The sequence below is a fragment of the Passer domesticus genome, chromosome 3, assembly GCF_036417665.1.
Source record: "Passer domesticus isolate bPasDom1 chromosome 3, bPasDom1.hap1, whole genome shotgun sequence".
Lineage (NCBI taxonomy): Eukaryota > Metazoa > Chordata > Aves > Passeriformes > Passeridae > Passer > Passer domesticus.
Window position 1 is genome coordinate 280,235 of NC_087476.1, and position 23,238 is coordinate 303,472.

Here is a 23,238-nt window from a genome sequence, read left to right on the forward strand (position 1 = left end):
CCAAGCCTTCCTGAGCCCTCCCCAGATGCACAGCCCTGCATCAAGCAATCCCTGACCCTGGGGGGACTCTGCACCCAGCACCAGGACTTGGGCTCCATCGACCTCATTTCAGTGCTCTGCAGCTGTGGAGGCACCATCACAGCCCATGGAACAGCTTCAGTAGGCCCTGATGACCCCCTAAACCACCTTCCACCCTCTGCCAGAGTCCCCTCCCCTCTCCAGCCCGTGGGGCACACCACCCCAGCAGGCTGCAGTCCCCAGCCCACGCTCGGTGCCTTGAGATGAGGCAGAGGGGACCTGTTGATCCAGAACAGAACAGCTGCCCTGGAACAGCCCCTTCAGGGCCTGGGGCATGCTGGGCCACGAGCCCCAGGGCCACGGGAACCAGAAGTGAAGAGCACTGTTTATTGAGGCTGTGCCTGTCCACAGCAGAGCCACAGCAAACCCCGTTCTCAGCAGGAGCATCCCCTGCAGTGACGCCAGCTCAGTGCCCGGGGCACAGCCAGCCCAGGGCCAGCCCTGCTCCATTCCCACTCCTCTTTTCCCTCAGGATGTGCCGTGGGGGAGGTCAGGGCGCCACTCGGGGCAGGAGCACCCTGTGTGCAGGGCTCAGAAATGGCTGGGCACAGATGGAGACCATGCACAGCACGGATAGAGCAGATCCAGGCTGTCCTGGCACCATCCTGTCCCTGGAGCAGCAAGGGCTGTGGCCACAGGGGCTGGTGCTCCCCTGAGAGAAGAGCGGGGTGGCTGCTGCAGGCCCCTGCGTGTCCAGCCTGCCCATGCCACGCGTGCCCACTGCCAGCTCAGGGTCAGGCAGGGCACAGGCTGGGCACAGGCACGGGACACGGCTCCTGCCTCACATCCGATTCGCCTTCCAGGACAGGTAGCAGTTCCAGACGATGGCAACACACTGGACAACAGCCAGCCTGGGGACAGAGGGGACAGGGTCTGCACTGCCAGCTCAGGGGGCAGGGACTGGGCGCCAGGGCCACAACACTACCTGTGCTGCAGAGGCACGAAGTAGAAGTTCGCAATCTGCACGGGCGGCCAGATCTGGGCAGAGAAGGGGAGGAGAGGTGAGCAGCCTGCCAGGGTCCCCTCCCCACACCCACCCCTGCCTGGCCCTCAGGGTGTCCCACAGAGCCACGGAGGAGGGCACAGGGACACAGATGTGCCAGCACTCACACAGTAATTGGTCATCAGGGCATCCATGTAGTCCTGGAAGAAAAAGGAGGTGTGAGCACTCAGAGTCCCCATCCTTGCCACTGTCCTCAGCTCCACACTGCTGGGCACGGAGCCCCTGCAGCCCTGGCCATGCCCTCCCACAGCCACGAGGGAGGCAGGGAGAGGGTGACCAGAACCATCCCCACTCTGTGCCACAGCCAGGGCACACGGGCACAGGGCTTGGCCCCCAGTGTGGGCTGTGAGCCCCTTGCCAGCTCAGTGCTCCCAGGCCCCTGCTGGGCACCACGTGGCAGAAATGGAGAAGGGCGCTGAGCTGGGCCCACTGCTCTGGGATCCCAAGGTGCAGCCGTGTCCTCGTGCCCCAGCCAGGGCCGTGTCACATCCCTGTGCCGTGGCAGCAGGACAAGTCCCCGTGCAGCCCGGCCGTGACTCAGCCAGCAGGCCGGCTCCTGGTGGCGCTGGCCAGCAGCCCAGGACGGGGTGATGGATGCTCTGCTGACGCTTCCTCTGCGTGGGGAGAGGCGGATGCGCCCCAAGCCAGGGGAAGGTGCTGCCAGCGCTGCTGCCAGCCCAGCCCAGCACCCCTCCAGGCCAGGGCTCCGGAGCCACAGCCCGCACGGATCACCAACCACGGCAGGATCCCCTGCGGAAGGCAAGGCAGGGTCCATGGCACCAGCTGGTCAGGAGGCAGCAGAGGAAGATGGATGGAGTGCTCGGAGTGCTGCCCGTGCCCACGGTCTGCTCACGTGTGCCCTTAGGGTGCCTCAGAGCACCCCGTGCTCTGGCTGTGGCCTGCACAGAGCCTGGGGGAAGCAGAGGTGATGTGATCCTGCCCCGGGACCTCCTTCCTGCACTCTGGGGCAGAGTGAGGGGCACGTGCTGGCAGTCCAGGTGTAGCAGGCTGGGTGCCCCCATGCAGAGGAATGAACCCTGGGTGGTGGCACTCATGCAGAGCTCCAGCCAGGCCGGGGCTGTTCACAGGCACTGCAGGCAGCATCAGTGAGAGAGGCTGGTGTTGCCGCTGCTGGCAGCCACACGACCACCCCAGCGTGCCTCATCCTGTGGCAGGTGGGCACCCCCTCCCCAGTGACTCACGCTGGACACGCTGACTCAGTGTCCCCACGGGTTTCCAGCAATTACTGTTAATGGGAGTCATCTCAGTAATTGCTCCAGAGACCCAGCCAGCAGCAGGGCTGGACAGCACGCCCGTGGCACCCGTGTCTGGCCCAGGTGGGACCCCAGCACTCACCCACAGGACACCTGTGCCAGAGGAACTGGCCCTGGCACCAGTACTTGGATGGCAGCACTGGGCACCCAACACGCCCAGGGCGCTGGGTCCCAGGCCGGGGCACGGGCACAAACAGGAGCAGCCATCAGGGCTGGCACAGGGAGGAGCTGCCAGGGCCCACAGCTGCCCAGGGCAGCAGCAGCAGCACACACCTGCTGGATCTTGGAGCAGTTCTCCTGCAGCGACAGCCCGTTGGTGGCGCCTGTGACAGCCAGGAAGCAGCCAAGGAAGCACGGAGCGAATCCCCCCTGCGGGAGAGGAGCCCCGGCCCATGTGAGGAGCCTGTGCTGCTTGGAGCCAGGCTGGCCACGGGCAGCCTCTGCCAAAATGCCCACCAGCCCTCTGCTGCAGTGAGCCTGGGCCCAGCTCAGGCACCGGGCTCTGAGAGCAGGCTGGAAACCTGCCACAGGGACTGTCCTGTCCCACTGCCCCGTCCCACACAACACCCTCACCCACGTCACACCAACCTGGTCCAGGATCACCTTCTTCACAGCCACAACTTTTGTATTCCCTGGGATGAGCCAGTCCAGGATCCTGTACCAGCTGCCCACAACAGGGCCCTGCAGGAGCCAGGGGGTGAGGAGCAGCACTGCCCTCACTGGTCACAGGGGTCAGGGCTGGGGCCTCCAGGGCAGGTTACACGGCCCTGCTCCAGCTCTGGACCACAAAGACAAGCTCGTCCTATGCTGCTCCTGCTCCATGGAACTGGCCCTGCCCATGGCTGCTGGAGGTGGCACCAGGATAGCCCAAGTCACAGTCCCATCCTGCTGAAGGAGCCATCCCATCCCATCCCATCCCATCCCATCCCATCCCATCCCATCCCATCCCATCCCATCCCATCCCACCCCACCCCACCCCACCCCACCCCACCCCATCCCATCCCATTATCCCATTATCCCATTATCCCACTCACCACAAAGCAGAAGCCAATGGCCATCATTTTCAGGGTGCGGGGGCAGTGGTGCCCGTGCAGCCCCCGCTGCTCCACCAGCTGCTGTGCAATCACATCCCCAGCTCCCATGAGGGCCCCTGCAACCAGCACGGCCCACTGAGGCAGGCCAGACCCCGTGTGACCTGCCCACAGCTGGGCCCCTGCCCCAGAACACCTGAGCCTGCCCAGCCCTGGTGGCTCTGCCCCAGCTGCAGCTCCCCACGGCCTGCACCAAACCCCGTGGCACGGGTCCCACTCTGCCAAGTGCCTCAGGGCTCTCACTGCAGCGTCTCTGGAGTGAACGGTGCCCAGCTGCCCCTCCTCCCCGTGACCCAGACACGGGGCTGACCCATCACCCATCCCCAGGCTCCACGGTGCTCTCAGAGCAGAGCCTGCCCAGCTGCTGCCCATGATCTCCACTGCAGCCTTTCCCACAGCACCCCCAAATCTCTCCCTGGACACCGGGCAGGCTCTGCCGACTGTGATCCCCTCCCTGGAGACCAGCTCCCTGCCTGCATCCCCCACCAGCCGGGATGGGCAGGACGCGCTCCCCGCTGCCCCGGCTGCCCCAGCCCCTTGCCACAGCTGGCTGCTGGCACAGCTCCTGGCCCTGTTTCTCGATCAGTGTCCCCGGCGGGGTGCTGCCCGGCTGGGTCTCTGGCAGCTCCTGCTCCATCCCACACCCCTGACCCCTTCGACGCAACTCAGCTGGCCCAGTGCTGCCCCTCCAGCTGCTCCCCCGGCCCCGGCGGCTCCTGCTCCCTCTCCCCTCTCCCCCGGGACGTTCCCTGGGCAGGTCTCCAGCCCCGCTGCCACTCTGCTCCATCCTGGGAAGCCCTGAGCCCAGCAAACCCTCAGCCCGACGGGCACAGCCCCTGTCCCGACAGCCCCAGGGCTGTGGCACCAGCCACGAGCAGCTCGGTACCAGCCCTGCCCCAGGGACTCGGCCAGGGTTCCTCATGGACAAGGGCCCGGCTCCCTGTCCCCACCATGCCATGAAGCTCCCCAGCAGGGCCAGCCCAGGCTCTGCAGCCCCGCAGAGCTGCTGCACTCCCAGCAGCACCCCTGCCTGCTTCACAGGCTCCATCTGGCACCCCCGACCAGCCCCAGGATCTGGGGGTCTGTTCCCCAGCCCCGAGAGACCCCACACCCCCCATGATGGCAGAGCAGCCCCACCAGCTCACGGGCCACACCGGCACCGGGCAGGGGTGGAGGCAGGCACTGACTCCAGGCCAGCACACCAGAGCACAGCTGCCTGCACGGCTGCACTGCCTGGAGCTGCACTGCCCAGAGCTGCACTGCCCGGAGCTGCACTGCTGAAGCTGCACTGCCCGGAGCTGCACTGCTGAAGCTGCACTGCCCGGAGCTGCACTGCTGAAGCTGCACTGCCAGGAGCTGCACTGCTGGAGCTGCACTGCCCGGAGCTGCACTGCCTGCAGCTGCACTGCTGAAGCTGCACTGCCCGGAGCAGCATTCCCAGGAGCTGCACTGCCAGGAGCTGCACTGCCTGCAGCTGCATTCCCAGGAGCAGCATTCCCAGGAGCTGCACTGCCCGGAGCTGCATTCCCAGGAGCTGCACTGCTGGAGCTGCACTGCCCGGAGCTGCACTGCCTGCAGCTGCACTGCTGGAGCTGCACTGCCCGGAGCTGCACTGCCTGGAGCTGCACTGCCAGGAGTTGGGTGCAGGGGCACGGCGCTCACAGAGAACACAGCAGGCACTGCTGTTACTCACCCAGTGCCCAGAAGTGATGAGGCTGTGTGGAGGGACAGACCTGCCTGTGCATCCCTTCCTGGGCCTGGGGATGCAGCCACATCCAGCCCCGTGCAGTGACTTTGGCAGCAGTGCCTGCCCAGGGTGCCACCAGCACAGCCTGGCCACAGCTCCTGTGCAGGGCTGGAGCCTTCATCCCAGCCAAACCTTGTGTCCAGGGCACCTAGCCGACCCCCAGGTTGATGCTCTTGTGACCAGAGGACTCTGAATGGGGCCCAAACCTAAGTAGGGCACCACCACCATCTTCACGGCCATGGCACTGCCTTGGCAGGAGCAGGGCACTGCTCTCCACAGGCAGACAGGGACAGCAGGGTCACGGCTGCAGGCACGTGCTACTGCCCACTGTGTCCAGGCCCTGCTGGCAGCCTGGCCCGGGGCCCAGGATGCAGGAGGCAGAGCCCTGCCTGACCCCAGAGCCCTCGCACTGCAGCTCGGCCAGCAAGCGTGGCCGGGCACAGTGGGCACGGCCAGCTGCCAGCAGCTCCCTGGCCTGGCCCCAGCTGGCAGCACTGGGGTCCTGGGAGCAGCAAGAGAGGCAGGGCTGGAGGCTGGATGGACCTGGCACAGGGCACAGGCAGCAGGTGAGGGGCTGAGCCTGGCCACGATGGGGTCACTTGTGGAAGCTCTGGGGAGAGCAGGAGCGTTCGTGCCCCCTGGCTGGAGCTGGGCACCTGCCCAGCAGGGAGAGCCCAGCCCAGGGCAGAAACTTCGGGGCTGGTGGAGCCATACCAGCAGCAGCCCAGCACCCACAGAGGCTGTGCCCAGCCCTGCAGGCTGGCAGAGCCCTGGGGCAGGGCAGGGCAGTGCCACAGCAGCTCCCCCTGCAGCAGCAACAGGCAGAGCAGAGCCGAGGCTGGAGCCAGCCGGGGCCACGGCGGGCAGGGCCAGCCCTGGGCAGCCCCCCCAGCTCCACACTGGGCTGCTGCCAGGCACAGGGGGACGTGCTGCCAGCAATAGACTCCATGACATCCGATAAAAATAACAGCAGGAACAGCTAAGCGGCCTGGCAGCGCCCCAGCAGCCAGGCAGGGGGGCACCGTGCCACCCCCCCGCTGCCACCGGGGCTGAGGGCCAGGGACTGCACCGTGAGGGGAGCCCCAGCTCAGCAGGGCACCCCCGAGGCCGGGGCTGTGCTTTCCCAGCATCCTGGGGCAGTGGGAGCACGAGGGCAGGGGCAGGGCAGGGACAGGGAGCTGCAGCAAGGAGCACGCAGGGACCCCCAGCTCCCACCCACCCGTGCAGCACGGGCACTGCACAGCCCTGAGAACACACAGAACAAGCAGGACACGCTCTCCCACCACCCAGACAGCCTCAGGTGTGCTGGGGGAGGGAGCACAGAGGGGCAGAGCTGCCTGGGGTCTCTGGGCTACAAAGCCTTGGAGCAGCAGAGCCACGAGCCGACCCCAGGGCAGACTCATGGCACCTCACAGCTCTGCAAGCAGCAGCAGTGGTGGGAGATTCAATGCCCTGTGCAGAGCCCTCTCAGGCAGCACCTCTGTGCCTTCCCTGCTGAGTGCTAGCAAACACAGAACAGCTGAGCCCGTGTGGATTCCCAGTGCTGCAGCTCTGCATCCATCCCCTCCAGCTGAGGGGGCCTGGGACAGTGCCCCCCGGGGCTGGGTGTGAGGGGTGAGCTTCCTTACAGTCCCCACGAGCACTCTGGCTCCAGCACAGAGCCCTGACAGAGATCTCCTGAGCCAGAGCTCCAGCAGAGCCCTGACAGAGATCTGAGCTGGGAGCTCCAGCAGAGCCCTGACAGAGATCTGAACCCAGAGTTCCAGCACAGAGCCCTGACAGAGATCTGAGCTGGGAAATCCAGCACAGAGCCCTGACACAGATCTGAGCTGGGAGCTCCAGCACAGAGCCCTGACAGAGATCTCCTGAGCTGGGAGCTCCAGCAGAGCCCTGACACAGATCTGAGCTGGGAGCTCCAGCAGAGCCCTGACAGAGATCTCCTGAGCTGGGAGCTCCAGCACAGAGCCCTGACAGAGATCTCCTGAGCCAGAGCTCCAGCAGAGCCCTGACAGAGATCTGAGCTGGGAGCTCCAGCAGAGCCCTGACAGAGATCTCCTTAGCTGGGAGCTCCAGCACAGAGCCCTGACAGAGATCTCCTTAGCTGGGAGCTCCAGCACAGAGCCCTGACAGAGATCTCCTGAGCCAGAGCTCCAGCAGAGCCCTGACAGAGATCTGAGCTGGGAGCTCCAGCAGAGCCCTGACAGAGATCTCCTTAGCTGGGAGCTCCAGCACAGAGCCCTGACAGAGATATCCTGAGCCCAGAGCAGGCCAGGGCCCCTCCCTGGTGTGACACACGGTCCCTGCTGAGCCCGGGGCATGGCAGCCCCTCCTCCCCCTCAGGCAGACCCCTGAGGCACGGGGCAGCCCCTGCCGTGGCCCCTGCACGGTGGCAGTGCCTGCACAGCAGGGTGAGGGGCCGTGTGGGAGTGCAGGGGCTCGTGCCCGTGGCTGTGACAAGGACGGGTGGCCAGGAGGGGCTCGTGCCGGGGCAGTGTGAGTGCCGGGGAGCGGGGCTGTGTGCTGGCAGGGCAGGGCAGGGCAGGGCTGTGTCCCAGGGCTGTGTGCAGGGTGGGGCAGGGCTGTGTCCCAGGGCTGTGGGCCGGGCAGGGACTGCCCGGGGAGCTGTGTGCAGGGCAGAGCCCGTGTTCTGGGAGGGCTGTATGCGGGGCAGGGCAGGGCAGTGTTCCCGGGGGGCTGTATGCGGGGCAGGGCAGGGTAGGGCAGGGGTTGTATGCGGGGCAGGGCAGGGCAGAGCTGTGTTCGGGGGGCTGTGTGCAGGGCAGGGCAGAGGCTATGTGCCAGCGGGACAGGGCAGGGCAGGGCTGTGTTCGGGGGGCCGTGTGTGGGGCAGGGCAGGGGAGAGCTGTGCTCCCGGGGGGCTGCGCGTGGGGCAGGGGCTGTGTTTGGAGGGCTGTGTGCAGGGTAGAGCAGGGCAGGGCTGTGTTCCGGGAGCCGTGTGCGGGGCTGTGTGCAGGGCCGGGGCCCGAGGCGGCGGCGGCCGCGGGGCCCGGGCCCGTCCCTTACCGGCCGTGAGCGCCTGCTTTGCCCCGGGCCGCCGCGCCAGCAGCCGCCCGCAGCCCCTCCAGAGCGCCGCCATGGCCCGCGTGTCGCGGCGCGGTGACGTGTCGCGGTGACGCGTGTCGCGGCGCGATGCCGTGTGGCGGCCGGCAGCGTTTATTGGTCAGTAGCGGCCCAGCACCGTGGCCAGCAGCGCCATGCGCATGTACATGCCGTTCTCCGCCTGCCGGAAGTACGCGGCGCGCGGGTCCGAGTCCACCTCCACGCTGCGGGGTGACGTCATCAGCGGCGCCGCCCCGGGGCCCGACCGAGCACCGGGACCCGAACGGGCACCGGGACCCGACCGAGCACCGGGACCCGAACGGGCACCGGGACCCCGAACGGGCACCGGGACCCGACCGAGCACCGGGACCCGAACGGGCACCGGGACCCCAGCGGGCACCGGGACCCGAACGGGCACCGGGACCCGACCGAGCACCGGGACCCGAACGGGCACCGGGACCCCGAACGGGCACCGGGACCCGACCGAGCACCGGGACCCGAACGGGCACCGGGACCCCAGCGGGCACCGGGACCCGAACGGGCACCGGGACCCGAACGAGCACCGGGACCCGAACGGGCACCGGGACCCGAACGAGTACCGGGACCCGAACGGGCACCGGGACCCGAACTGGCACCGGGACCCCAGCGGGCACCGGGACCCGAACGGGCACCGGGACCCGAACGAGCACCGGGACCCCAACGGGCACTGGGACCCCAACGGGCACCGGGACCCCGAACGGGCACCGGGACCCGGAGCCCACCCGGGGACCCTAACGAGCACCGGGACCCCAGCGGGCACCGGGACCCGAACGGGCACCGGGACCCCGAACGAGCGACCCCAGTGCCCCAGTGACACCAGTGTCCCAGCTCTCCCAGAGCCCTCCCACAGCCCCATGCCCCGAGGACCCCCCTTCTGCCCTGTGTATTTCACACCCGTTCTCCCAGACACTCCCTCCACACCTCCCCAGCCCCCCAGCACCCTGCAGCCCCCCCAGCACCCTGCAGCCCCCCAGCAGCCCCCCAGCACCCTGCAGCCCCCCCAGCACCCTGCAGCCCCCAGCACCCTGCAGCCCCCCAGCACCCTGCAGCCCCCAGCACCCTGCAGCCCCCAGCACCCTGCAGCCCCCCAGCAGCCCCCCCAGCACCCTGCAGCCCCCCCAGCACCCTGCAGCCCCCAGCACCCTGCAGCCCCCCAGCACCCTGCAGCCCCCAGCACCCTGCAGCCCCCCAGCAGCCCCCAGCACCCTGCAGCCCCCCAGCACCCTGCAGCCCCCCGCACCCTGCAGCCCCCCGCACCCTGCAGCTGCCCTAGCCCTGCTCCCCCTCCCACCTGATCTCGTTGACACGGGGCAGGGGGTGCATCACCACCATCCTCTCCTTGGCGCGGGTCATGATGTGGGGTGTGAGGATGAACTGCCCGAAGCACTGAGGGGACACACAGAGCCCTGAGCGGGGCAGGGAGCGCCCAGCCCCGCTCGGGGCAGCAGGAGCCAGGCTCCCTCACTCACAGCCTCGTACTCCTCGGCCCGCTGGAAGCGCTCCTTCTGGATGCGGGTCATGTACAGCACGTCCGTGTCCGGCAGCGCCTCCTCGATGCTCCCAAACTCCTCCTGCGGCAGCACCGTGAGGCTGGGGGGCACGGCTGGGCCCAGGAGAGTGGGGCCAGCCCCCCACGCTGCTCCTCACCTGCTGGATGCCCCTGGAGGCCACGAAGCTGGTGATGTCGGGGGGCATGCGCAGCCCGGGCGGGGTGACGTAGCGCAGGTTGACGCGGTACTGGGTGAGCAGCCGGGCCAGGGAGTGCACCGTGCGCCCGTGCTTCAGGTCACCCACCATGGTGATCTGGGGACAGCGGTCAGCCGGCCTGCCCAGGCCCCTCAGGGCTCACTCAGAGCCCCCTGAGCGCCCGGCCGTGCTGCCCGGCCCCCACAGCTCACCGTCATGCCGTTGACCGTGCCCAGCTCCTCGCGGATGGTGAAGATGTCCAGCAGTGCCTGCGTGGGGTGCTCGCCCACCCCGTCCCCGGCGTTGATCACCGGCTTGCGGCAGTGCCGGGCGGCCAGCTGGGAGCACCGGCAAGGCAGGCAGGTGAGCGCAGGCAGGACACAACTCCCACAACTCCCACAGCCCCACCCGGCCCAGGGGAGACCACGTCCCTGCCCACAGAGCAGGTCACCCTCCCTGCCCTTGGGGCAGTCCCCGGTGCCTCCAGAAGAGCAGGCAGCTTCCCTCAGCCCTCTCACCTCGACAGCGCCGGGCTGGGGGTGCCGCAGCACCAGCACGTCGGCGTAGCAGCACATGGTCTGCACGGAGTCAGCCAGCGACTCGCCCTTCTGCACCGAGGAGGTGGCCTCCGAGAAGGAGAGCACGGAGCCGCCCAGCCGGCTCATGGCTGCCGCGAAGGAGCTGCTGGTCCGCGTGCTCACCTCGTAGAACATGCTGGCCATCACCTTCCCCTGCAGGGCCGGGCCGTCAGCTCGGGGAGCCCTGGCACCTCCCCTGGTGCAGGGCTCCCTCGGGGTGCCGGGGCAGGCGTGTGCTCTGGGCACGGCTCACCTTGAGGATGTCCAGGCTCCGCTCCTTCTGCACCAGCATGCGCAGGGTGTGCGCCACGTTGAACAGGTGGGACAGCTGCGGGGACAGGCGGCACCAGGGCTCAGCTCGGGGGCACAGGAAGCACCACAGCCCCCACAGCCCCCTGCCCGGCAGGGCACCTGCTCCTTGGAGAACTGCCGCACAGAGAGGACGTGCTGCCCGACCAGGGGGTGCAGCAGCGGGGAGGTCTGGAAGTGGGGGGCACGCTGAGGGGACGTCTGGCGCGGGACGGGGCCCAGCGGGTGGAAGTGGCTGTCCTGGACCACCGCCGAATCTGTGGCACCGAGAGCAGCCGGTCAGCCCACGGGGTGCCCTGAGGAGCCCAGCCACCAGCCACAAACCCCGGATCCCCACCGTGGGCCCCTGCTGCACTCACCTGGTTCCGCTGCCTTCCTGCTGCCCTTCTCACGAGTGTCCTCAGCTGGGTGGGAGAGGGGAGCAGTGGTGTTAGGGGTGTGGGGAGAGACAGCACCCCAGGCCCTGCCCTCGTCCCAGCGTGCTGCCAGTGTGGCACAGCCCTCCTGGCACTTGGCCACACCAGGTGAAACCAAGATGGGTGTGACACCAGGGTGATGGTGAACCAGACAGGCAGTCCAAGCCCCACGCTGTGCTGTGACCGTCTCCCTGCGCACCCCACAATTCCCACTGGCCACCCCCAGTTCACACTGGGGTGAGGGGTCCCCGAGGTGCCATGCTGGCTGGGGCAGGAGGGGAGCGGGCGGCACGGCCGTGCCCTGCCCTACAGCACCCAGTCCTGGTGCTGGGTGCCAGAAGGGGCCCACGGGGGGCACGCAGGCAGCCCGGGGCCTGCAGGGCACCTGGGGGAGCGGATGCACTCATGGGCTGCAGTCAGTGCCAGCAGTGAGCCCCCCGACATTACCGGTGCCTCGGGCGCCCGGGCGGTGCGCGGCTCCCAGCCTCCGGAATGCTGAACGGGACACAAGGGCTGGCGTCAGCGGGGCCACCCGCCCACGGTCCCAGGCCCGGCCCCCGGGCAGCGCGCCCGCTGCCCGCCCACCCCCCTACCTGGCAGCTCGGGGTCCGAGGCGCGGTGGATGCGGGGCGGGAGGTGGAAGCGTGCGTCACCCGCGGGGCCCGGCCGGCGCGGGCTGGCGGCTCGCCCACGCAGCATGTCACCGGCCACGCGCCGGGGCTGCTCAGGGCTCTGAAACGAGAGACCACGCTGGAGCTGGGGCAGGGAGGGACCCCCTGCCAGCTCTGTACACCCCAGTACCTTCACACTCTCCTTGGTGGGGGCAGCATGTGGCAGCAGTGCAGCTCCTGAGGTCCACTTCTTCACATCCTGTCCATAGCCAGGGGGCACCAGCACCTGCAGCGATGGCAGGGATGGGGTTAGGGAAATGGGGTCAGCACTGGGAGACCCCCTCTGTGATGGGGGCACCCTCAACACAGGAAGAAAAGGAGCCAGGACCTTACCTGCCCATCGATGTAGGCAACCTCCCCACGCAGGACTACCCTCCGCACTGTGCCCTTGACCTGCATGCCCTCAAAGGGGGTCCAACGGGCCTTGGAGAAGACTGTGCTGCTGGGGATGATCCATTCCTGCTCCAGGTCCACCTGCCAGCACAGCGGGTCAGAGGCAGAAGGGTGGGGGCTGGACTGGGGCGGGTGGGCACGGACACACCTCCACGTAGGTGTCCTCCTGCGCTGGGAGCCCAAAGATCTTGCGAGGGTTCTCATAGAGGCGCTGGATGATGTCCTCCACGCTGAGCCTCCCCTCGGAGACGGCCGTCAGCAGCAGTGGCAGCATGGTCTCCAGGCCAGGGTACCCAGGGGGAGGCTCCTGCCCCTGCTTCTCCTCCAGCGTGTGGGGAGCTACAGGACGGGGCTGGTCACCGCGGCTGTCCCCACCGCTTTCCCCGCCCCACGGGCACCATCCCTGGGGACTGACCGTGGTCAGTGGCAAAGCAGTCGATGATGTCCATGTTCTCCCAGAGCGCCTTCACGTCCTGGCGGGTGCCCAGCTCCGGCCGCACGGCCGCACGGCCCTTGCCCAGGCGCCCCAGGTCGTCCTGGCTCAGGAAGAGGTGGTGCGGGGCCACCTCGCACGTCACCGGGATGCCCCTCTGCTTGGCCGCCTTGATGAGCAGGATCTGGGGCAGCCGTGGTTAGCGGGGAACCCACAGGGCCCCGTGCTGCACCCCCGGAACCCAGGGCTCGCCCTGCTCACCTCCTCCCGGCGGGCCACATGGCAGATGTGGACAGGGCGCTGGTACAGCTGGGCCACCATCAGCACGGCGGCCACCGTCTGCCGCTCCGCGTGTGCCACGATGGGCAGGTGCCGCGGCCACTGCTCCAGGTGCTGCGGGAACGGGGCTGGTGGGCACCGGAGCCAGGAGCAACCTGCCCCGTGCCAGCCCTGCCCTCCTGCTCACCTCCATCCACAGCAACACGTTGTCCATCCGCAGGCTGGAGAAGGTGTCGTTCAGGTACATCTTGAGCCCGGCAGCTGCCCCAGCCAGGGGGCCCAGAGTGCCAGCATTGTCCAAGGAAGCCCCCAGGAAAAGAGCAAAATCGCAGCGGGCCCCAGCCTCAGCCAGCTGCAGGACAAGAGGCCGTGGGTGCTGTGGTGGGACCAGTCCTGCCACCAGCACCAAGCCCACCATGGCTGGCACAGGAGGGGATGTGAGCACCAGGCTGGCAGCGGCTCCTCACCTTCTGTGCCAAGGCGAACGAGGTGGCATCGGTGACAGCAGGGCTGGTGTTGGGCATGGCACACACCATAGTGACACCCCCAGCCAGGGCGGCCGCTGTGCCTGATGCAAAGTCCTCCTTGTGGGTGCCACCGGGCTCACGGAGGTGCACGTGGACGTCGATCAGGCCTGGGGAGTGTCAGCGTCAGCACTGGCAGCTGCTGGCCACAGGGGACACGAGGGACAAGGGCCATCCCGCCAGTGCAGCATGGAAACAGCTCTGCAGTGCCTGCAGATGTGCCCAGCCCGGCTCTCAGCCCTGTCCCCGTTCTGTGCTGTGCCCTGGGGCCACTGAACACCCACCTGGCAGACGGATGAGCTTCTGGGACGTCATGCAGTCCACGTGCATCTTCAGTGGGGGGGCTGCCCCAATCTGGCCTAGTGCCTGCAGAAAGAGCAGCCATGAGGCAGGACCCAGGGTCAGGAGCAGAGGCAGGGTGATGATGGGTCCCCAAAAACAACCTCTGCACAGTGACACCCACACACAGAGCCTGCCCCGCAGCACCCACAGCAGGACTTGGCAACCCTGCTTTGCTCCCTTTCCCTGCACCCATGGTGCCCAAGCCCACCTCTACGAAGAGCTTTGTGCACTTGATGTCGATGATGAGGGGCACGGAGTAGTCGACAGCCAGGCGCCGGGTGCGGTAGCCCTTGGTGACAAAGGAGGAGAGCCGGCGGCCCCCCGAGTTGCGCATGGAGAGGTTGATGACCATCTCAAAGTGGTTCTCGGCCAGGTAGTCCAGGATGCTGCGCTGGGTCTCCCGGGCACCAGCCTCGCTGCTGTCTGCCTCCTCGAAGTGCCAGTCCACAGCCTTCACCTGCAGGCAGTGACCCCGTCAGGGCCCTGCAACACCCCGGGAGTGACCCTGGCCCCACAGAACCCCAGCCCCGGCCCTGCAGAACCCCAGCCCCGGCCCCGCAGGCCCCCAGCCCTGACCTTGATGCCGTGCTCGGTGTAGAAGTCGGCGGTGCCAAGGCTGGCATACAGGTTGTAGCCGAGGCTCTCCAGCGTGCGCACCGTGGGCAGCAGCTCACTCTTGTTCTGGAACGAGCCAGGGGCCGGTCAGAGGGCAGAGAGGGAGCCCGGCCTCGCAGCAGTTTGACCCCACGTACCTTGTAGCTGCCGATGGTCAGCAGAATGTTCTTCTTGGGGATCTTGAAGCCGGTGCTGAGCATGGCCTTCAGGTACGCCTCGCAGCGGTTCTCCCCAAAGCAGGCAACCTCGCCCGTGCTGGTCATCTCCACACCCAGCACCACGTCAGCGCCCGCCAGGCGTGAGAAGGAGAACTGGGGCACCTGGGGGCGAGGGGAGGCTCAGGGGCTGCCTGGCCCTGCACCCCAGCCTGGCCCCATGGCCCCCACTCACCTTGACACCAACGATGCCTGTGCCTGTCATCAGCCCCACGGGCTCCACATCCTCACCCATGATCACCTGGCTGGCCAGAGCCACCAAGTCCACGCCCAGGGTCTTGGAGACGAAGGGGAAGGAGCGGGAGACACGAACATTGCACTCTATGACCTTCAGCTGGTCATCCTAGGAGAGAGGGGACAGGATGAGGCAGGGCTGGGGACGTGGGCTGTTCTCCCCTGGCCGTGCAGTCCCCAGTGCCCGGTACCTTGGCGATGAGCTGCAGGTTGAAGGGCCCTGTGACCTGCAGCTCCTGCCCAATGGCGTGGACAATGGCCTTGATGCGCTCCAGTGTCTTGGGGGTGATGTCCTGCGGGGGGGTCACCAGCGTGGCGTCACCCGAGTGCACCCCAGCGTTCTCCACGTGCTCCGAGATGGCGATGGCCACCACCACCCCGTCACTGGCCACCGCGTCCACGTCGATCTCCTGTGAGCGGGAACAAGGTCACAGCCTGCCCCAGGGCTGGCGGCCGGGGCTTTCAGGGGCATCCCAGGGCTGGAGCAGCCTCCTGGATGGACCTTGGCCTCCTGGATGAACTTGGAGATGACAACAGGCTGCTCCTTGGACACGGCCACAGCGTTGCTCAGGAACTTCTCCAGGTCGCTGTCCGAGTAGGCCACGTTCATGGCAGCCCCGCTGAGCACGTAGGACGGGCGCACGACACAGGGGTAGCCCACCTTGCAGCAGAAGTGCTTGGCTGACTGCGGGAGAGACGGAGCTCAGCGTGCACAGACAGCCACCCTGGGGCAGCCCTCTCCTCTTCGCCGGGCCCCACCTCCATGTTGGAGAGCTCCTTCCAGAGGGGCTGGCTGATGCCGATGGAGTCGAGCAGGCGGGAGAACTTGAAGCGGTTCTCGGCGGAGTCGATGGCCTCCGGGGAGGTGCCCAGGATGCGGCACTGCTGCCGGTGCAGGGCCATGGCGATGTTGTTGGGCAGCTGCCCGCCCATGGACAGGATCACACCCTCGGGGTTCTCCAGCTCGTAGATGTCCATCACCACCTGCAGCACCATGCAGGCCAGGGGAAGGGCTGGGACGGAGCCGTGGCAGCCCTCACCCAGCCCCGCAGCTGTCAGGGCCCCAGCCCCCTCACCTCAAAGGAAATCTCGTCGAAGTAGAGGCGATCACACATGTCATAATCAGTGCTCACTGTCTCGGGGTTGTAGTTCACCATGATTGTCTTGAAGCCCATCTATTGGGGGTGGGACAAGGTGAGCCCAGAGCCCCCAACCCCTACCCAGCCTCCTCCTCTGACCAGGAACACCCACCCCTCACTCCACAGGGTGCTGGGGCCCTGTTGTGGTGCACTAGTTTTAGTTGTTCTCTTGCACTGGCTGATTGGGAATTTGCACAGAATAGTTTTATATTGCACTGTATAGCTTATGTTATATCACATGCTTTGTTAGCTCTTTCCCCCATCACATGGTCTTTCCCTCACCCACCCCAGTACCCCCTGGTGGTCTCTCCCCTCCCCTCACCACTCCTCACTGGCATCCCATTGGCTGTGGACCTCTCCCTCTGTCCCCATCCCCCAGGGAATGCTCTCTTTCTCCCATGGGTTTGTCCACATGATGTGTGTCTTGGAATAAAGGACATTTCCCATGTGGAGGAGAGCGCTTCTCAATCTTTTACCTCTCTCTATGAAATATCGCGTGGGCAAGGGTCCATAGCTAGCCGGAGTGGACCCCAACAGCCCGGCAGAGGATTGGGTATTTCAGGGCCCGGCTGACCTTGCGGAGCTCCTGGATGCAGCCCACAGCACACCAGTCAAACTCGACGCTGCTGCCGATGCGGTAGACGCCGGAGCCGATGACCATGACGTGGGGCTCGCGGAAGGCCAGGTCGTGCTCGGAGCCGTTGTAGGTCAGGTACAGGTAGTTGGTTTGGGCTGGCCACTCTGCTGCCACCGTGTCGATCTGCTTCACCACTGGCAGGATCTTCAGGTCGCGCCGCATCTTCCGCACGGCCAGCTCGGTGCTGCACAGAGCTGGGTGAGCGCCAGGACCAGGCAGGGAGCACAGCAGGGCTGTCCTGTTCCCTCCCTGTCTCACCTGAGCACGGCCTGGGCCACCTGCTTGTCGGAGAAGCCGAGCTGCTTGGCGCGCTTGAGCACGGCGGGCGGCATGGTGCCCTGCCGGCCGCGGTACGACTCCAGCAGCACCGCGTGGTCCGTGATGTTCTTCATCTTGTGCAGGAACCAGCGGTCAATCTTGGTCAGCTCGTAGAGCCGCTCGATGGAGTAGCCGGCCCGCAGCGCCGCCGCCAGCACAAAGATCCGCTTGTCCGTGGGCGTCTCCAGCTCCTGCCAGGCCAAGGGCTGAGTGTGGCCGAGGGAGGCAGGTGGCCACCTCTCCCCCCAGGATGGCACAGCCAGCACAGACACCCAGTGCTCACCATGTCTGAGACCGGCTTCACCGTGTGATCAAAGCCCACACAGTTCTCGTCCACCATCCTCAGAGCCTTCTGGAACGCCTCCTCAAAGTTCCTCCCAATGGCCATCACCTCCCCTGCAGAAGGTGGGGTGAATGGACAATCCCGTGCCCGCCACGTGCCCCACCAGTGCCGTCCCCCTGCGCTCACCCACGCTCTTCATGGAGCTGCCAATCTTGGTGCTGACGCGCAGGAACTTGCTGAGGTCCCAGCGCGGGATCTTCACCACACAGTAGTCCAGGCTGGGCTCAAAGCTGGCCGTGGTGGAGTTGGTGACGGAGTTCCTGAGGAGGGGACAGGGTCAGCAGCTGGGGCTGGCCCACCAGGCAGCACCCTGTCCCACACTGTGGCGGTTCCTCACCTGAGGAGGGGCAGGGGGATGCCCAAGGCAAGTTTGGCAGCCACATAGGCCAGCGGGTAGCCAGTGGCCTTGCTGGCCAGGGCCGAGCTGCGGGAGAGCCGGGCGTTCATCTCGATGATGTAGTACTGTGGGCAGCAGGTGGGCAGGGTCAGCAGGTGCCGTGGAACAGGCCAAGCCAGTGACATGGTGGCACGGCCAGACCCACGGCGTCCCAGAGATGCCGCAGCACGAGGGCCTGCTGCAGCACAGCCTCGTGTGACAGCTGGGGCAGGACCCAGATCCCCCAGGGCGAGGCTGGCTGGGGATCACAAGAGGGAACCAGAACCCACAGGGGCTGCAAGTACCTGCTCTGACTCGGGGTTGAGGGCAAACTGGATGTTGCACTCGCCCACGATGCCCAGGTGCTGCACCACCTTGATGGCTGTGCGCCTCAGCATGAAGTACTCGATGTCATTGAGGGTCTGGCTGGGCGCCACCACAATGGACTCGCCCGTGTGGATCCCCAGCGGGTCCAGGTTCTCCATGTTGCACACCTGGCAGCAGGGGGGTCACTGCTCCACGTGCTGTCCATGGGCATTCCTCCCAGTTCCCACCCCATCCTCCCCTGCCCAGTCAGGACTGGAATACACGGGGTGTTCCACGGGGTGGACAGCTGGGGTGGACACCCCAGCATAGGGGAGCAGGGCTCTGGTTCACAGGGTGCAGCCCCCAATGGCACACAGCAGCTGTGCCAGCACCACCAGAGGCACTGGGGAGCCCTCCCTGGGGACAAGGTGCAGCAGAGCCCCCAGGCCCTGCCCCATGTCCATCCCTCTGCAGCAGCCCAGGGGCCTCCCTCCATGCCGTACCGTGATGCAGTTGTTGTAGGCATCCCGCACCACCTCGTACTCAATCTCCTTCCAGCCTTTCAGGGACTTGTCCACCAGCACCTGGGAGGTGTGGGTGAAGGCCTGGCTCACCAGAGCCACCAGCTCCTCCCGGCTGTTGGCGAAGCCAGAGCCCAGCCCGCCCAGGGCGTAGGCAGAGCGCACCAGCACCGGGTACCCCAAGCGCTCAGCTGCAGCCTGCGCCTGCAGGGAGCAACGGGGTCACTGTGGGAACAGGAAGGAGAGGACCCTGCCCTGCCCCACAGCCCCCAGCCCGCCCCAGACCTGCTCCAGGGAGGCAGCAGCCTCGCTGGGCGCCACGTGCTCCCCGATCTCCTCCATCTTCTCGGCGAAAACCTTGCGATCCTCCGTCATCTCGATGGAGGCAACGGGGGTGCCCAGCACGCGCACGCGGTAGCGCTCCAGAACCCCCGCCTTGGTCAGCTCCACGCCGCAGTTGAGGGCTGTCTGCCCCCCGAAGGTCAGCAGCACCCCATCAGGCCGCTCGTTCCGGATCACCTGGGGGCACGGGGCGGCGGGACAGAAACCATGGTGGGTCCTGTGCTCTCCAGCTGCCTCCTCCCCTGTGCTGCCCCTCAAGTCCCTTCCAACCACCAGCCCAACGTCCAGCCCTACACGCACCAGGCTCCAGGACACCCTCCAGCCCAGCCCCACACTCATCCTCCAGCTCTGCCCTCCCTGTGTTCCCACCCTCTCCCAGCCAGCATCCTGCGGCGCTCACCTGGGTGACGTACTCAGGGGTGATGGGCAGGAAGTACACCTTGTCTGCCAGTCCCTTGGAGGTCTGCACTGTGGCGATGTTGGGGTTGATCAGCACCGTCTGGATGTTCTCCTCCTTCAGCGCTTTGATGGCCTCGTGGGGAGCAGAGGAGTCACTTCTGATGGCCCTGGGCCCCTGTGGCCACTACCACCCACCCTGCCCTGGGGTTGGCACTCACCTGTGACCCCGAGTAATCGAACTCGCCTGCCTGCCCAATGGAAAGGCCACCGGAGCCCAGGATCAGCACCTTGCGGGGCCGGGCTGCATCCACGTCCCCCGCTGGTGCCTTGCTGTAGGTCAGCCACTGCTGCAGGCGCTCCCGCACTGGGGGGATGCGGCACGCTGGGGACAGGGCACCCCACGCACAGCCCCGTCCTGCAGCCCTTGGCCCGTGTCCTGGCTGTCCCTCACACTCACACCCACCTGTCTGGGCGCTGCCGTGCCCATCCCGCAGGTCCCGTGCCACCTCCACGAAGACATCAAAGAGACCCTCCAGGTCCGTGGGGCCGGCGCAGTGCTCGGGGTGGAACTGCACACTGTGGAGGGGGTCAGGCAGGGCACACCCCACAGCCCGCAGCCCCCCCGCAGCCCCGGGCCCACCTGAAGAAGGGCTTGTGCTGGTGGACGAGGCCCTCGTTGGAGCCGTCGTTGGCGTTGGTGAAGAGCGGCAGCCAGCCGGGCGGGAGGCTGCCCGCCTGCACCGCGAAGCCGTGGTTCTGCGCCGTGATGAAGCAGCGCCGCGTGTCCTCGTGCAGGCACGGCTGGTTGTGCCCCCGGTTCCCGTACCTGGGGGCGGCACAGCCGTCAGGCAGCCCCAGCAGCCGGGACCCCCGCGGTGCCCCTGGACCCCCACTCACTTCATCTTGTAGGTACGGGCGCCGAGGGCCAGGGCGAGCAGCTGGTGGCCCAGGCAGATGCCAAAAATGGGCTTGGGCTGGGGTGCGTCCAGCAGCTGGCACAGGTTGGACACTGTCTCCTGGCAGAGCAGTGGGTCCCCAGGGCCATTGCTGATGAACAGCCCGTCAAAGTCTGTGTCAAGAGAACAGCAGGGTCAGAGTGGGGCCCCCCAGCCCCTCAACATTACAGAGGGGTCCCCAAGGTCCCCACAGGCTCACAGCCACCACTCCTGGCTACCAGCAGAGAAGCACCCTGAGCCTGCAGCTCCCCCAACACCCCAGCAGGGTTACAACCAAGGTGTTCTGACCCCACAACACCCGTTCAGATGGCAGCAAGGCCCTGCCAGTCCCCCATGGTGCCCCCCACCCTGAGCCACACCAATACCACAGTCCAGGGTCCCCCATGCCAACCACAGCAAGGCATCCCGAGCCCTGCTCCTGTGGTGCCACACTGAGGGCTGAGCCCCAGAGCCCCCAGGAATGATGGCACCAAGGCTCCCCACCCCACAGCACTGAGCAGGACACAGGTGCCTGCTGTCCCCAGCACCAAACACGCAGGCAGTGCCATACCCAGCCGCCTGGTGGGACCCCAGACTGTCCCCGACCACTGCCACCTCACCTGCAGGGTCCAGCGGGTGGTCCCAGGGCACCACAGTGACAGCAGCACCCCGCCTGCACAGGCAGCGTATCTGGTTGTTCTTCAGGCCGCAGTCGAGGGCCGTGACACGCAGGGACCCGCCCGGGTTGAACACCCGCGGTGCCTGTGGGGAGGGGAGCGCATCACCCGGCTCTGCTGGGGCCAGCCCCCACAGCGAGGGGCTGCACAGCCCCTCTGCCGCCCCAGCCCCGCTCAGACTCCCAGCACACCTTCAGCGACACCTCCTGCACCAGGTGCTTGGTGTTGGGGTCCTCAAAGGAGAGGCTGTCCTCGGGGGTCCCATCCGGCACCAGCTTCCCCAGCAGCGTCCCCTTCTCGCGGATCTTCTTTGTCAGCGCCCGGGTGTCCACCCCTGCAAGCGGGCAGTGAGACACAGCCCATGGCCCCAGCCCACCCCAGCAGCACCCTGCGCCCCAGCAGCACCATCGCCCCAAAATCCAGCAGAGGGTCAAGCCCCAGGTGGGCAAAATTCAGCAGAGAGGGGTCTGGTTTCAGAGCTCGCAGACCCACAGCCCCCACGCCACTCTGCTGTCCCCCCAGTCCCACCTTCCAGCCCGGGGATGTTCTGCTCCTTCAGCCACTGGTCCAGGGACTGGGATGCGCTCCAGTGGCTGGGGGTCTCTGAGCACTCGCCCACCACCAGTGCGGCCACGTGGATCTTGCTGGACTCAAACCACTGGGGGGACAGAGGGTGAGCAGGGCAAGGCAGAGGGTCTCCAGCCCAGGAGAAACCCCATGGAACACAGGCCCCATTCCCACAGCACAGGACCAGCCCTCCCGGTGCTGGGCTGCCACTTGTCCCCACCTCGTCCCACCCCCATCACAGCGAGGCTGAGCCTTAGATCAGGGAGCCCCAGAACGGGGTGTCCAGGCCCCCACAGCGCTGCTGGACTGCAGCCCACTGCCCACACAGCCCATGCCACGGGAGCCCTCAGCGTGGCACAGCTGCAGCACAGACCAAGCCGACGGGAAAGCACCCCTGCCACCAGCCACGCCGGTGTGTCCCGTGCCATGGGATCAGGGCACGGCTCCCAGGGGCACAGGGCACAGCAGAGACCCACAGCACCGGCCCGGAGAGGGCTGCTATCAGCGAGACCCCAGGGGGGGCGCGGGGAGCCGGCAGGGCACGGCCGCAGCAGGGCTGGACTCTGCCCCGGGACAGACGGCGTGGAGGCCAAGGGGCTGGGAGGGGGCTGGGGCCCCGAGCAGCCCCTCTGCCCAGCCCCAGCCCGGCCTTGTCACGGGGGTCCAGATTCCCACCGTGCCACAGAGCCGTGCCGAGGAAACGCACAGCCCACACCCAGGGACTGCCCGGGCACCCCGATCCCAGCGCTCCGGGGTCTGCCCCTGCCCAGCCCCGCTCCTCACCACGCCAGACCCCACTGTGGCCCTGCAGCGTCGCAGCCAAACCTCTCCGTGCCACCATGTGCCACTCGCTGTGCCCTGGCACCTCGTGCCGCCCTGGCACCTCGTGCTGCCCTGGCACCTCGTGCCGCCCTGCCGGTCCCGCGGTGCCCCCGCTCACCCTGCTGAGGCCGAAGGCGTCGGGCTCGTCGCGGGGCACGCCGTAGTTACCGACCAGCGGGTAGGTAAGCACCAGGATCTGCGCCTTGTAGGAGGGGTCGGTGAGGGCCTCGGGGTACCCCACCATGCCCGTCTGGAACACTGCGGGGAGGGCACGGGGTGATGGGGGGCACGGCCGGGCCGACCCCGGCCCCGGGCAGCCCCACGGAGCGCCCCGAGCGGCGGGAGCCCCCGGCCCGGATCCTGCCCCTGCCGTTCCCGCTCCTTCCCGCGCCGCCCCACGGCATCCCGGCCCGGCCCGGCCCCCGGACACACTCACCGACTTCCCCCGCCGCGGCCCCGACGGCCCCGAAGGGGCGGCCGGGCAGCACCGAGCCGTCCTGCAGCACCAGCCGGGCCATGGCGCCGCCACGTGCGCTCCGGGCCCGCCGCGGTCACCGAGCGGGAGCGCGCGCCCGGCGGCAGCGGCGGCGGCGGGAGGATCCGGGGCGGGGCGGCGCCGGCACCGCCCCCGGGGCGGGACCGCGGCACCTGGAGCACCGGCCCGGGGCTCCGCGGGCGGCACCGAGCGGGGCCCGGCGGGAGATGCTGGCGGCGGCGAGCACCGGAGCCCCGGCGGAGCCAGGCTGGGCACAGGGCGGACAGGGAACTCGCGGTGCTGGACCGGGATAACTGCCCCGGGACAAGCAAAACCGAGCAAGTACAGCTATTGTAGATAACTGCTGGTTCTGTAAGTTTAGTCTGTTTTTGGC

At 67.5% G+C, this 23,238-nt stretch overlaps 2 protein-coding genes across 6 annotated transcripts; both read right to left on the reverse strand.

Moving 5' to 3' along the window:
• Window positions 1–388: 388 nt before the first annotated feature.
• MPV17 (mitochondrial inner membrane protein MPV17) lies at window positions 389–8,349 on the reverse strand. Of its 3 annotated transcripts, XM_064411394.1 has the most exons (7): window positions 8,218–8,349; window positions 3,390–3,505; window positions 2,944–3,036; window positions 2,629–2,724; window positions 1,189–1,221; window positions 1,004–1,056; window positions 389–929 (listed from the first exon to the last, which is right to left on the reverse strand). In XM_064411394.1, the coding sequence occupies exons 1-7, from the start codon at window positions 8,288–8,290 to the stop codon at window positions 860–862; spliced, it is 534 nt and encodes a 177-aa protein (XP_064267464.1). In that variant the 5' UTR covers window positions 8,291–8,349; the 3' UTR covers window positions 389–859. The 3 variants fall into 3 exon arrangements, with proteins under 3 accessions (XP_064267464.1, XP_064267465.1, XP_064267463.1); XM_064411395.1 differs by lacking the exon at window positions 2,629–2,724; XM_064411393.1 differs by lacking the exons at window positions 389–929; window positions 1,004–1,056; window positions 1,189–1,221 and adding an exon at window positions 1,228–1,831.
• Window positions 8,339–22,981, reverse strand: CAD (carbamoyl-phosphate synthetase 2, aspartate transcarbamylase, and dihydroorotase). Of its 3 annotated transcripts, none has more exons than XM_064411390.1 (45): window positions 22,806–22,981; window positions 22,488–22,627; window positions 21,509–21,638; window positions 21,172–21,314; window positions 20,924–21,065; window positions 20,266–20,437; window positions 20,009–20,194; window positions 19,832–19,944; window positions 19,587–19,732; window positions 19,370–19,501; window positions 18,913–19,146; window positions 18,610–18,831; window positions 18,106–18,294; window positions 17,762–17,886; window positions 17,551–17,684; window positions 17,365–17,477; window positions 17,022–17,272; window positions 16,701–16,947; window positions 16,064–16,162; window positions 15,747–15,971; window positions 15,490–15,672; window positions 15,179–15,397; window positions 14,929–15,096; window positions 14,676–14,858; window positions 14,500–14,604; window positions 14,132–14,380; window positions 13,866–13,947; window positions 13,525–13,691; window positions 13,245–13,409; window positions 13,040–13,171; window positions 12,761–12,962; window positions 12,494–12,684; window positions 12,286–12,426; window positions 12,083–12,178; window positions 11,875–12,001; window positions 11,729–11,776; window positions 11,225–11,269; window positions 10,968–11,122; window positions 10,810–10,884; window positions 10,497–10,709; window positions 10,191–10,316; window positions 9,940–10,095; window positions 9,762–9,863; window positions 9,584–9,678; window positions 8,339–8,477 (listed from the first exon to the last, which is right to left on the reverse strand). In XM_064411390.1, the coding sequence occupies exons 1-45, from the start codon at window positions 22,885–22,887 to the stop codon at window positions 8,375–8,377; spliced, it is 6,753 nt and encodes a 2,250-aa protein (XP_064267460.1). In that variant the 5' UTR covers window positions 22,888–22,981; the 3' UTR covers window positions 8,339–8,374. The 3 variants fall into 3 exon arrangements, with proteins under 3 accessions (XP_064267460.1, XP_064267459.1, XP_064267461.1); XM_064411389.1 differs by having other exon boundaries at window positions 11,875–12,013; XM_064411391.1 differs by lacking the exon at window positions 11,729–11,776 and having other exon boundaries at window positions 11,875–12,013.
• Between the last annotated feature and the right edge of the window lie 257 nt (window positions 22,982–23,238).

What these genes read in the sequence shown, in the direction of transcription:
- MPV17 (XM_064411393.1), bottom strand. Translation starts at nt 8,290, where the DNA reads ATGGCGGCGCTCTGGAGGGGCTGCGGGCGGCTGCTGGCGCGGCGGCCC. An exon ending in AAAGCAGGCGCTCACGGCCG is followed by an intron (nt 3,506 to 8,217) that starts GTAAGGGACGGG and finishes TGCTGGTTGCAG; the next exon opens with GGGCCCTCATGGGAGCTGGG. An exon ending in AGAAGGTGATCCTGGACCAG is followed by an intron (nt 2,725 to 2,943) that starts GTTGGTGTGACG and finishes CCTCTCCCGCAG; the next exon opens with GGGGGATTCGCTCCGTGCTT.
- CAD (XM_064411389.1), bottom strand. Translation starts at nt 22,887, where the DNA reads ATGGCCCGGCTGGTGCTGCAGGACGGCTCGGTGCTGCCCGGCCGCCCC. An exon ending in TCAACCCCGAGTCAGAGCAG is followed by an intron (nt 17,887 to 18,105) that starts GTACTTGCAGCC and finishes TGCTGCCCACAG; the next exon opens with TACTACATCATCGAGATGAA. An exon ending in CCACCAAGGAGAGTGTGAAG is followed by an intron (nt 12,014 to 12,082) that starts GTACTGGGGTGT and finishes CTCTCGTTTCAG; the next exon opens with AGCCCTGAGCAGCCCCGGCG.